The sequence below is a fragment of the Oncorhynchus kisutch genome, linkage group LG1 (assembly GCF_002021735.2).
Source record: "Oncorhynchus kisutch isolate 150728-3 linkage group LG1, Okis_V2, whole genome shotgun sequence".
Classification (NCBI taxonomy): Eukaryota; Metazoa; Chordata; class Actinopteri; order Salmoniformes; family Salmonidae; genus Oncorhynchus; species Oncorhynchus kisutch.
The window spans coordinates 3,929,192-3,943,281 of NC_034174.2; the positions used below are offsets into that span (position 1 = coordinate 3,929,192).

General features: G+C 48.0%; 1 protein-coding gene across 1 annotated transcript in view; it reads left to right on the forward strand.

The window, feature by feature from the left end:
• LOC109884229 (LIM and cysteine-rich domains protein 1) overlaps positions 1-14,090 on the forward strand; it is a 35,429-nt gene that overhangs the window by 12,859 nt on the left and 8,480 nt on the right. The window contains exons 5-6 of the mRNA XM_031796076.1: positions 2,022-2,171; positions 2,440-2,655. Coding sequence (XP_031651936.1) covers positions 2,022-2,171; positions 2,440-2,655 — 366 coding nt within the window. The remainder of the gene's footprint in view (positions 1-2,021; positions 2,172-2,439; positions 2,656-14,090) is intronic.

Here is a 14,090-nt window from a genome sequence, read left to right on the forward strand (position 1 = left end):
TAGGAATGTGTTTGACATCTGTTATTAGGGGAGAGATGAAGGATGATTGGCTGTTTTGAGAGACTAGCTAGATACGTTTTTGTTAGAGATGGAGAGACGAGGAATAGAGTGGTGTGCCAGGACACAGAGTGCTGACAGAAGAGAAGCAGGGTTGTCCTAGGTCACAGCTGTGGTTTGGTAGGCCCAATAGTCATGGTGGTTGGCTTGATTAGGGAAGTAGGGATGGAAGGCTCTGCTAGCGAGTCAACATTGTGTTGACAGCAGCCTGAAGGCTGAAGGGGAGAGTGATGGTCCCCCAGCTCTCTCACAGCACTGTGAGGGTTAGCTGATTGGCCAGCACTGTGGAACCGCTCTGGAATGTGTGTGTGTGTGTGCCCCCCCCCCCCCCCAATAAATAAAAATGTCTGCCAAGAGGTTTTATTTGTCTTAATGCTAGTTAAACTGCTCTTAAAGTGGTGGTGTTAAACATCACCATAAAGGCTGCTCTGTTAATAACAACGAGTCAGTGTTGCAGCGTGGGTAATGCGGTCTGCTGCGGTGTGGGTGTGTATGGGGCAGCACAGGGAGATGGGCCTCGGAGAACTACAGTATGAATGGACCTCTCTGTGCTCTGTTCCCTAACAGGGACCCTGTCGATTAGAGCAGTGGTTCCCAACCAGGGGTAATAGGGACCCCTGGGGGCACTTGGTCTAGCCACAGGGGGTAAAATGCACAGGAAGTGGGGGGGGGGGGGGGGGAGAGTAATCTAGGCAGAGCAAAATTCAGTTGAGAGGGAAATTCAGTTGGTGGTATAGTAACTGATTTTAAAGGTTAGGAACCACTGAACTAGAGGTTGTTTCTCCACTACCGAGAATAGGGGAACACGCCACGGTTGTCTCCCATATGGCCCTGGTCTAAAGTCGTTCACTACGTAGGGGATAGGGTGCTGTTTAGGTGCCGCGGTAGGGTGTAGCGCAGTTTTCTTTTTTTTTAAATGGCTTTTCTCATGTTAAAGGAACCAAATCTCAGGTCCCAAAGCCACTTATAGCTGCTGCTGACTATACAGTCCTTATTTTTAACAAACAGAACCAATCAGACGAAACTGTACCGTTTGGCTGAAGCAAAATACTCAAGTATTTTACCCAGCTCCTAAAAGTAACACACATACTTGTCTGGACATGTTAGATCTGGGGCTATTGTTGCCGGTGCAACTCAAAATTAGGAAGGTGATTCTACTAATGTTTGGCATACTCAGGGTATATCTTGTAAAGCGATGGGAGGGGGGGGATTTGTTCATTTGAATTTCATGATTTTTTGTTTTATTATGGAACATGAATTGCATCATTCAAGGCAGGAGTGTGTCCCAAAAGTGATGCATTAATGGAGCCCCTCAGAGCGATAGTTGATATGAGCAAGGGGGTGGTTTAGGATTTACGGCCTCTCTTCTTACTCCCTCTTTCTGTCCCCTCTCCGTCCCTACCTGTGTCTCTCTCTCTTCTCTCTCTTCTTACTCCCTCTTTCTAACCCTCTCCGTCCCTACCTGTCTCTCTCTCTTCTTACTCCCTCTTTCTGTCCCCTCTCCGTCCCTACCTGTCTCTCTCTCTTCTTACTCCCTCTTTCTGTCCCCTCTCCGTCCCTACCTGTCTCTCTCTCTTCTTACTCCCTCTTTCTGTCCCCTCTCCGTCCCTACCTGTCTCTCTCTCTTCTTACTCCCTCTTTCTGTCCCCTCTCCGTCCCTACCGGTCTCTCTCTCTTCTTACTCCCTCTTTCTGTCCCCTCTCCGTCCCTACCGGTGTCTCTCTCTCTCTCTCTCTCTCTCTCTCTCTCTCTCTCTCTCTCTCTCTCTCTCTCTCTCTCTCTCTCTCTCTCTTCTTACTCCCTCTTTCTGTCCCCTCTCCGTCCCTACCTGTCTCTCTCTCTCTCTCTTACTCCCTCTTTCTGTCCCCTCTCCGTCCCTACCTGTCTCTCTCTCTCTCTCTCTCTTCTTACTCCCTCTTTCTGTCCCCTCTCCGTCCCTACCTGTGTCTCTCTCTCCTTTCCAGGCCATGCTGTATATGGAGTTGCTCCCAGAAGAAAAGCGTCCTGTAGCAGGGACTGAGGGAGCGATGTACCGGCGCAGGCAGCTGATGAGACAGCTGCCTGTCTACGATCAGGACCCCTCCCAGTGCCACGGGCCACTACCAGAGGATCAGGTTTTGATTTGATCATCTATTTGTGGATTTGTCCACATGTTTGATAGTAGTTTCAAACCTCACCTGAAAGAGACGCGATTTGATATGAAGAACCTTTTTAAAGAGCGCAGACCCATTATTATTTTAACATTTGACATGAATTGTTATTTAATTAATAAATATTAAGCTTCACTTGCAGTACTAAACATTACATTCATTAAATCATAGTTGAGGATGTAATATACATAGAACACTTATTTCCCATCGTTGGTCTTGTTCCTTCCACCAGCTCCAGGCCATGTCTGTCTTCATGAAGCGCTACAAAGAGGAGGCTCTAGGAGTAGGGGAGGTGGCGCTGCCTGGGGAGGGAGGCGCTAACCCTCCGCCCATCGTCAAAGGAGAAAAGCAGAAGGAAGGAACTGGGAATGGGCAGGCCACCAATGTCCAGCCAGACCCTGTTGATACTCCTACCACCAATGGGACTGACTGCTGTAAAAGTGAATATGTAAGTCTCATTGTCCAGCCAGACCCTGTTAATACTCCTACCACCAATGGGACTGACTGCTGTAAAAGTGAATATGTAAGTCTCATTGTCCAGCCAGACCCTGTTAATACTCCTACCACCAATGGGACTGACTGCTGTAAAAGTGAATATGCAAGTCATTGTAATATGCAAGTCATTGTGTCATTGTAACTACAATATTTACAGGAAGGTTTGCTTTAGCTTGCCTGACGTGTTAGATGGGCGGGTTTTGCAGTTTTTGGGAGTAACTATTCGATTGGTTCCATTAAGCCAGGCATGCTCAATCAAGCACAGATTAAGTATTTGAAATGATTTCTAATAGTACTTGAACCCAGGTCTGTTTTGACCCCGTCTCTCACCTATCCTCAGACTCTGAAGAGGTCCTACTCCACTCCAAGCCTTAGGCTACTTTTCTCTTTCATTACTCCATTCCTTACTTTTCTCTATCATCACCCCTGGACTTTGAAGGAAAGATGTTTTCCTACAAGAATAAAATGAGTTTAATATTGTAGAATTTTGGCCCATTCCTCCTGACAGAACTGGTGTAACTGAGTCAGGTATGTAGGCCACCTTGCTCGCACACGCGTTTTCAGTTCGGCCCACAAATCTTCTATGGGATTGAGGTCAGGGCTTTGTGATTGCCACTCCAATACCTTGACTTTGTTGTCCTTAAGCCATTTTGCCACAACTTTGGAGGTATGCTTGGGGTCATTGTCCATTTGGAAGACCCATTTGCGACCAAGCTTTAACTTCCTGACTGATGTCTTGATGTTGCTTCAATATTGCTTCAATATATCCACATCATTTTCCAACCTTATGATGCCATCTATTTTGTGAAGTGCACCAGTCCCTCCTGCAGCAAAGCACCCCCACAACATGATGCTGCCACCCCCGTGCTTCACGGTTGGGATGGTGTTCTTCGGCTTGCAAGCCTCCCCCTTTTTCCTCCAAACATGATGGTCATTATGGCCAAACAGTTCTATTTTGTTTCATCAGACCAGAGGACATTTCTCCAAAAAGTATGATCTTTATCCCCATGTGTAGTTGCAAACCGTAGTCTGGCTTTTTTCTGGAAGTTTGAGCAGTGGTTTCTTCCTTACTGAGCAGCCTTTCAGGTTATCTTGATATAGGACTCATTTTATTGTGGATGTAGATACTTTTGTACCGGTTTCCTCCAGCATCTTCACAAAGTCCTTTGCTGCTGTTCTGGGATTGATTTGCACTTTTCGCACCAAAGTACGTTAATCTCTAGGAGAAGGAACGCATCTCCTTCCTGAGCGGTATGACGGCTGCATGGTCCCATGGTGTTTATACTTGCGTACTGTTGTTTGTACAGTTGAATGTGGTACCTTCAGCCCTTTGGAAATTGCTCCCAAGGATGAACCAGACTTGTGGAGGTCTACAGTTTTTTTTTTTCTGAGGTCTTGGCTGATTTCTTTGGATTTTCCCATGATGTCAAGCCTTGAAATACATCCACAGGTACACCTCCATTTGACTCACATGATGTAAATTAGCCAATCAGAAACTTCTAAGGCCATGACATAATTTTCAGGAATTTTCCAAGCTGTTTAAAGGCACAGTCAACTTAGTGTATGTAAACTTCTGACCCACTGGAATTGTGGTACAGTGAAATAATCTGTAAAGAATTGTTGAAAAAATGACTTGTGTAATGCTCAAAGTAGATGTCCTCACCGAATTGCCAAAACTATAGATTGTTAACAAGAAATTTGTGGAGTGAGTTGGAAAACAAGTTGTAATTTCGCCAACCTAAGTAAACTTCCGACTTAACTGTTTGTATATAACTCCAGGTAATGTAGATGTAGTGTATTTTTCTCCTGACTGGACGAGACATTTTCCCTCGTCAGATTCTGTTACTCCTTGCTAGCAGTTTCCTATTAGGTAGATAGTAAGGCTTAGGTGAAGTGGGGGGAAAAACTGGAGGACATATCTATGTATCTATCAAATGTTATTAGTCACATGCGCCAAATACAACCAGTGAAGACCTTACAGTGAAATGATTACTAACAAGCCAATAACCAACAATGAAGTTTAAAAAAAATATGAATAAGAACTAAAAAGTAGTTAAAGAGCAGCAGTAAAATCACGAGACTAGATATAGGATAGTTCAATGTGGAGGCCATATACAGGGTGTTACGGTACAGAGTCAATGTGGAGGCTATAGACAGGGTATTACGGTACAGAGTCAATGTGGAGGCTATATACAGGGTATTACGGTACAGAGTCAATGTGGAGGCTATATACAGGGTGTTACGGTACAGAGTCAATGTGGAGGCTATATACAGGGAGGTACCAGTACAGAGTCGATGTGGAGGCTATATACGGTGTTACGGTACAGAGTCAATGTGGAGGCTATATACAGGGAGGTACGGTACAGAGTCAATGTGGAGGCTATATACAGGGGGTACCGGTACAGAGTCAATGTGGAGGCTATATACAGGGGGTACCGGTACAGAGTCAATGTGGAGGCTATATACAGGGGGTACCAGTACAGGGTCAATGTGGAGGCTATATACAGGGGGTACCGGTAGAGTCAATGTGGAGGCTATATACAGGGGGTACCGGTACAGAGTCAATGTGGAGGCTATATACAGGGGGTACCAGTAACAGAGTCAATGTGGAGGCTATATACAGGGGGTACCAGTACAGAGTCAATGTGGAGGCCTATATACAGGGGGTACCAGTACAGAGTCATGTGGAGGCTATATACAGGGGGTACCAGTACAGAGTCAATGTGGAGGCTATATACAGGGGGTACCGGTACAGAGTCAATGTGGAGGCTATATACAGGGGGTACCAGTACAGGTCAATGTGGAGGCTATATACAGGGGGTACCGGTACAGAGTCAATGTGGAGGCTATATACAGGGGGTACCGGTACAGAGTCAATGTGGAGGCTATATACAGGGGGTACCGGTACAGAGTCAATGTGGAGGCTATATACAGGGGGTACCGGTACAGAGTCAATGTGGAGGCTATATACAGGGTATACGGTAACAGAGTCATGTGGAGGCTATATACAGGGTGTTACGGTACAGAGTCAATGTTGGAGGCTATATACCGGGGTACCAGTACAGGGTCAATGTGGAGGCTATAGGGGTATACAGGGGGTACCAGTACAGAGTCAATGTGGAGGCTATATACAGGGGGTACCAGTACAGAGTCAATGTGGAGGCTATATACAGGGGGTACCGGTACAGAGTCAATGTGGAGGCTATATACAGGGGGTACCGGTACAGAGTCAATGTGGAGGCTATATACAGGGGTACCGGTACAGAGTCAATGTGGAGGCTATATACAGGGGGGTACCGAGTACAGAGTCCAATGTGAGGCTATATACAGGGGTACCGGTACATGAGTCAATGTGGAGGCTATATTACAGGGGGTACCGGTACAGAGTCAATGTGGAGGCTATATACAGGGGGTACCGTACAGAGTCAATGTGGAGGCTATATACAGGGGGTACCGGTACAGAGTCAAATGTGGAGGATATATACAGGGGGTACCGGTACAGAGTCAATGTGGAGGTATATACAGGGGGTAACCGGTACAGAGTCAATGTGGAGGTATATACAGGGGGTACCGGTACAGAGTCCAATGTGGAGGCAATATACAGGGGGTACCGGTACAGAGTCAATGTGGAGGCTATATACAGGGGGTACCGGTACAGAGTCAATGTGGAGGCTATATACAGGGGGTACCGGTACAGAGTCAATGTGGAGGCTATATACAGGGGGTACCGGTACAGAGTCAATGTGGAGGCTATATACAGGGGGTATCCGGTACAGAGTCAATGTGGAGGCTATATACAGGGGGTACCGGTACAGAGTCAATGTGGAGGCTATATACAGGGGGTACCGGTACAGAGTCAATGTGGAGGCTATATACAGGGGGTACGGTACAGAGTCAATGTGGAGGCTATATACAGGGGGTACCGGTACAGAGTCAATGTGGAGGCTATATACAGGGGTTACGGTACAGAGTCAATGTGGAGGCTATATACAGGGGGTACCGGTACAGAGTCAATGTGGAGGCTATATACAGGGGTACGGTACAGAGTCAATGTGGAGGCTATATACAGGGGGTACCGGTACAGAGTCAATGTGGAGGCTATATACAGGGTGTTACGGTACAGAGTCAATGTGGAGGCTATATACAGGGGGTACCGGTACAGAGTCAATGTGGAGGCTATATACAGGGGGTACCGGTACAGAGTCAATGTGGAGGCTATATACAGGGGGTACCGGTACAGAGTCAATGTGGAGGCTATATACAGGGGGTACCGGTACAGAGTCAATGTGGAGGCTATATACAGGGGTACCGGTACAGAGTCAATGTGGAGGCTATATACAGGGGGTACGGTACAGAGTCAATGTGGAGGCTATATACAGGGGTACCGGTACAGAGTCAATGTGGAGGCTATATACAGGGGTACGGTACAGAGTCAATGTGGAGGCTATATACAGGGGGTACCGGTACAGAGTCAATGTGGAGGCTATATACAGGGGTACCGGTACAGAGTCAATGTGGAGGCTATATACAGGGGGTACGGTACAGAGTCAATGTGGAGGCTATATACAGGGGGTACCGGTACAGAGTCAATGTGGAGGCTATATACAGGGGGTACCGGTACAGAGTCAATGTGGAGGCTATATACAGGGGGTACCGGTACAGAGTCAATGTGGAGGCTATATACAGGGTTACGGTACAGAGTCAATGTGGAGGCTATATACAGGGGTACCGGTACAGAGTCAATGTGGAGGCTATATACAGGGGTACCGTACAGAGTCAATGTGGAGGCTATATACAGGGGGTACCGTACAGAGTCAATGTGGAGGCTATATACAGGGGGTACCGGTACAGAGTCAATGTGGAGGCTATATACAGGGGGTACCGGTACAGAGTCAATGTGGAGGCTATATACAGGGGTACCGGTACAGAGTCAATGTGGAGGCTATATACAGGGGGTACCGGTACAGAGTCAATGTGGAGGCTATATACAGGGGGTACCGGTACAGAGTCAATGTGGAGGCTATATACAGGGGGTACCGGTACAGAGTCAATGTGGAGGCTATATACAGGGGGTACCGGTACAGAGTCAATGTGGAGGCTATATACAGGGGGTACGGTACAGAGTCAATGTGGAGGCTATATACAGGGGTACCGGTACAGAGTCAATGTGGAGGCTATATACAGGGGTACCGGTACAGAGTCAATGTGGAGGCTATATACAGGGGGTACCGGTACAGAGTCAATGTGGAGGCTATATACAGGGGGTACCGGTACAGAGTCAATGTGGAGGCTATATACAGGGGTACCGGTACAGAGTCAATGTGGAGGCTATATACAGGGGGTACCGGTACAGAGTCAATGTGGAGGCTATATACAGGGGGTACGGTACAGAGTCAATGTGGAGGCTATATACAGGGGGTACCGGTACAGAGTCAATGTGGAGGCTATATACAGGGGGTACGGTACAGAGTCAATGTGGAGGCTATATACAGGGGGTACCGGTACAGAGTCAATGTGGAGGCTATATACAGGGGGTACCGGTACAGAGTCAATGTGGAGGCTATATACAGGGGTACGGTACAGAGTCAATGTGGAGGCTATATACAGGGGTACGGTACAGAGTCAATGTGGAGGCTATATACAGGGGGTACCGGTACAGAGTCAATGTGGAGGCTATATACAGGGGGTACCGGTACAGAGTCAATGTGGAGGCTATATACAGGGTGTACGGTACAGAGTCAATGTGGAGGCTATATACAGGGGTACCGGTACAGAGTCAATGTGGAGGCTATATACAGGGGTACCGGTACAGAGTCAATGTGGAGGCTATATACAGGGGTACCGGTACAGAGTCAATGTGGAGGCTATATACAGGGGTACCGGTACAGAGTCAATGTGGAGGCTATATACAGGGGGTACCGGTACAGAGTCAATGTGGAGGCTATATACAGGGGGTACCGGTACAGAGTCAATGTGGAGGCTATATACAGGGGTACGGTACAGAGTCAATGTGGAGGCTATATACAGGGGGTACCGGTACAGAGTCAATGTGGAGGCTATATACAGGGGGTACCGGTACAGAGTCAATGTGGAGGCTATATACAGGGGTACCGGTACAGAGTCAATGTGGAGGCTATATACAGGGGGTACCGGTACAGAGTCAATGTGGAGGCTATATACAGGGGGTACGGTACAGAGTCAATGTGGAGGCTATATACAGGGGTACCGGTACAGAGTCAATGTGGAGGCTATATACAGGGGGTACCGGTACAGAGTCAATGTGGAGGCTATATACAGGGTATTACGGTACAGAGTCAATGTGGAGGCTATATACAGGGGGTACCGGTACAGAGTCAATGTGGAGGCTATATACAGGGGGTACCGGTACAGAGTCAATGTGGAGGCTATATACAGGGGGTACCGGTACAGAGTCAATGTGGAGGCTATATACAGGGGGTACGGTACAGAGTCAATGTGGAGGCTATATACAGGGGTACGGTACAGAGTCAATGTGGAGGCTATATACAGGGGGTACCGGTACAGAGTCAATGTGGAGGCTATATACAGGGGGTACCGGTACAGAGTCAATGTGGAGGCTATATACAGGGGTACCGGTACAGAGTCAATGTGGAGGCTATATACAGGGGTACCGGTACAGAGTCAATGTGGAGGCTATATACAGGGGGTACCGGTACAGAGTCAATGTGGAGGCTATATACAGGGGTACCGGTACAGAGTCAATGTGGAGGCTATATACAGGGGGTACCGGTACAGAGTCAATGTGGAGGCTATATACAGGGGGTACCGGTACAGAGTCAATGTGGAGGCTATATACAGGGGGTACCGTACAGAGTCAATGTGGAGGCTATATACAGGGGTACCGGTACAGAGTCAATGTGGAGGCTATATACAGGGGTACCGGTACAGAGTCAATGTGGAGGCTATATACAGGGGTACCGGTACAGAGTCAATGTGGAGGCTATATACAGGGGGTACCGGTACAGAGTCAATGTGGAGGCTATATACAGGGGGTACCGGTACAGAGTCAATGTGGAGGCTATATACAGGGGGTACCGGTACAGAGTCAATGTGGAGGCTATATACAGGGGGTACCGGTACAGAGTCAATGTGGAGGCTATATACAGGGGTACCGGTACAGAGTCAATGTGGAGGCTATATACAGGGGGTACCGGTACAGAGTCAATGTGGAGGCTATATACAGGGGGTACCGGTACAGAGTCAATGTGGAGGCTATATACAGGGGTTACGGTACAGAGTCAATGTGGAGGCTATATACAGGGGTACCGGTACAGAGTCAATGTGGAGGCTATATACAGGGGGTACCGGTACAGAGTCAATGTGGAGGCTATATACAGGGGGTACCGGTACAGAGTCAATGTGGAGGCTATATACAGGGGTATACGGTACAGAGTCAATGTGGAGGCTATATACAGGGGTACCGGTACAGAGTCAATGTGGAGGCTATATACAGGGGTATACGGTACAGAGTCAATGTGGAGGCTATATACAGGGGGTACCGGTACAGAGTCAATGTGGAGGCTATATACAGGGGTACCGGTACAGAGTCAATGTGGAGGCTATATACAGGGGGTACCGGTACAGAGTCAATGTGGAGGCTATATACAGGGGGTACCGGTACAGAGTCAATGTGGAGGCTATATACAGGGGGTACCGGTACAGAGTCAATGTGGAGGCTATATACAGGGGGTACGGTACAGAGTCAATGTGGAGGCTATATACAGGGGGTACCGGTACAGAGTCAATGTGGAGGCTATATACAGGGGGTACCGGTACAGAGTCAATGTGGAGGCTATATACAGGGGGTACCGGTACAGAGTCAATGTGGAGGCTATATACAGGGGGTACCGGTACAGAGTCAATGTGGAGGCTATATACAGGGTATTACGGTACAGAGTCAATGTGGAGGCTATATACAGGGGGTACCGGTACAGAGTCAATGTGGAGGCTATATACAGGGGTACGGTACAGAGTCAATGTGGAGGCTATATACAGGGGTACCGGTACAGAGTCAATGTGGAGGCTATATACAGGGGTACCGGTACAGAGTCAATGTGGAGGCTATATACAGGGGGTACCGGTACAGAGTCAATGTGGAGGCTATATACAGGGGTATACGGTACAGAGTCAATGTGGAGGCTATATACAGGGGGTACCGGTACAGAGTCAATGTGGAGGCTATATACAGGGGGTACCGGTACAGAGTCAATGTGGAGGCTATATACAGGGGGTACCGGTACAGAGTCAATGTGGAGGCTATATACAGGGGGTACCGTACAGAGTCAATGTGGAGGCTATATACAGGGGGTACCGGTACAGAGTCAATGTGGAGGCTATATACAGGGTGTACGGTACAGAGTCAATGTGGAGGCTATATACAGGGGTACCGGTACAGAGTCAATGTGGAGGCTATATACAGGGGGTACCGGTACAGAGTCAATGTGGAGGCTATATACAGGGGTACGGTACAGAGTCAATGTGGAGGCTATATACAGGGTGTTACGGTACAGAGTCAATGTGGAGGCTATATACAGGGGGTACCGGTACAGAGTCAATGTGGAGGCTATATACAGGGGGTACCGGTACAGAGTCAATGTGGAGGCTATATACAGGGGGTACCGGTACAGAGTCAATGTGGAGGCTATATACAGGGGGTACCGGTACAGAGTCAATGTGGAGGCTATATACAGGGGGTACCGGTACAGAGTCAATGTGGAGGCTATATACAGGGGGTACCGGTACAGAGTCAATGTGGAGGCTATATACAGGGGTACCGGTACAGAGTCAATGTGGAGGCTATATACAGGGGGTACCGGTACAGAGTCAATGTGGAGGCTATATACAGGGGGTACCGTACAGAGTCAATGTGGAGGCTATATACAGGGGGTACGGTACAGAGTCAATGTGGAGGCTATATACAGGGGGTACGGTACAGAGTCAATGTGGAGGCTATATACAGGGGGTACCGGTACAGAGTCAATGTGGAGGCTATATACAGGGGGTACCGGTACAGAGTCAATGTGGAGGCTATATACAGGGGTACGGTACAGAGTCAATGTGGAGGCTATATACAGGGGGTACCGGTACAGAGTCAATGTGGAGGCTATATACAGGGGGTACCGGTACAGAGTCAATGTGGAGGCTATATACAGGGGGTACCGGTACAGAGTCAATGTGGAGGCTATATACAGGGGGTACCGGTACAGAGTCAATGTGGAGGCTATATACAGGGGGTACGGTACAGAGTCAATGTGGAGGCTATATACAGGGGGTACCGTACAGAGTCAATGTGGAGGCTATATACAGGGGGTACCGTACAGAGTCAATGTGGAGGCTATATACAGGGGGTACCGGTACAGAGTCAATGTGGAGGCTATATACAGGGGGTACCGGTACAGAGTCAATGTGGAGACTATATACAGGGTAGTACGGTACAGAGTCAATGTGGAGACTATATACAGGGGTACCGGTACAGAGTCAATGTGGAGGCTATATACAGGGGGTACCGGTACAGAGTCAATGTGGAGACTATATACAGGGTAGTACGGTACAGAGTCAATGTGGAGACTATATACAGGGGGTACTAGTACAGAGTCAATGTGGAGGCTATATACAGGGGGTACCGGTACAGAGTCAATGTGGAGGCTATATACAGGGGGTACCGGCACAGAGTCAATGTGGAGGCTATATACAGGGGGTACCGGTACAGAGTCAATGTGGAGACTATATACAGGGTAGTACGGTACAGAGTCAATGTGGAGACTATATACAGGGGGTACCGGTACAGAGTCAATGTGGAGGCTATATATATATATATATTGCTCAAAAAAATAAAGGGAACACTTAAGCACAATATAACTCCAAGTCAATCACACTTCTGTGAAATCAAACTGTCCACTTATTATAGGCCATTAGCAAGACACCCCCAATAAAGGAGTGGTTCTGCAGGTGGCAACCACAGACCGCTTCTCAGTTCCTATGCTTCCTGGCTGATGTTTTGGTCACTTTTTAATGCTGGCGTTGCTTTCACTCTCGTAGTAGCATGAGACGGAGTCTACAACCCACACAAGTGGCTCAGGTAGTGCAGCTCATCCAGGATGGCACATCAATTCGAGCTGTGGCAAGAAGGTTTGCTGTGTCTGTCAGCGTAGTGTCCAGATCATGGAGGCACTACCAGGAGACAGGCCAGTACATCAGGAGACGTGGAGGCCGTAGGAGGGCAACAACCCAGCAGCAGGAACGCTACCTCCGCCTTTGTGCAAGGAGGAGCAGGAGGAGCACTGCCAGAGCCCTGCAAAATGACCTCCAGCAGGCCACAAATGTGCATGTGTCTGCTCAAACGGTCAGAAACAGACTCCATGAGGGTGGTATGAGGGCCTGACGTCCACAGGTGGGGGTTGTGCTTACAGTCCGACACCGTGCAGGACGTGGCCCTGGGTTCCTCCTAATGCAAGACAATGCTAGACCTCATGTGGCTGGAGTGTGTCAGCAGTTCCTGCAAGAGGAAGGCATTGATGCTATGGACTGGCCCGCCCATTCCCCAGACCTGAATCCAATTGAGCACATCTGGGACATGTCTCGCTCCATCCACCAATGCCACGTTGCACCACAGACTGTCCAGGAGTTGGCGGATGCTTTAGTCCAGGTCTGGGAGGAGATCCCTCAGGAGACCATCTCATCAGGAGCATGCCCAGGTGTTGTAGGGAGGTCATAGACACGACTGAGCCTCATTTTGATTTGTTTTAAGGACATTACATCTAAGTTGGATCAGCCTGTAGTGTGGTTTTCCACTTTAATTTTGAGTGACTCCAAATCCAGACCTCCATGGGTTGATACATTTGATTTCCATTGATAATTTTTGTGTGATTTTGTTGTCAGCACATTCAACTATGTAAAGAAAAAAGTATTTAATAGGAATATTTCATTCATTCAGATCTAGGATGTGTTATTTTAGTGTTCCCCTAAATTTTTTTGAGATATATATCTTGTCAATCATTTCGGTTAATTTTGTATTGTGAACAATCATTTTGGTAACGGCCATATACAGCACACACAGCAAATGTATGCAAGTAGTTCACATCTGAAACAGTCATGAGACGCTGTCTTCTAGCGTTGCTGTCAGATGAAAACATCTGATCTCAAACAGCTTTTACACGTAGTTACTGTTTATTTTTTTTCAATCCACCCGACAGTGACGAGGTAGGTAGGATTAGGATTCTTAAACCCATAAGGAAGCGGTGAATGGGTTGTCTTCACACACTGAGGTCCAAATGGTTCCCTTTATAGTACACTACTTTTGACCAGGGCCCACGGGGCTCTCTGACCAGGGCCCACGGGGCTCTCTGACCA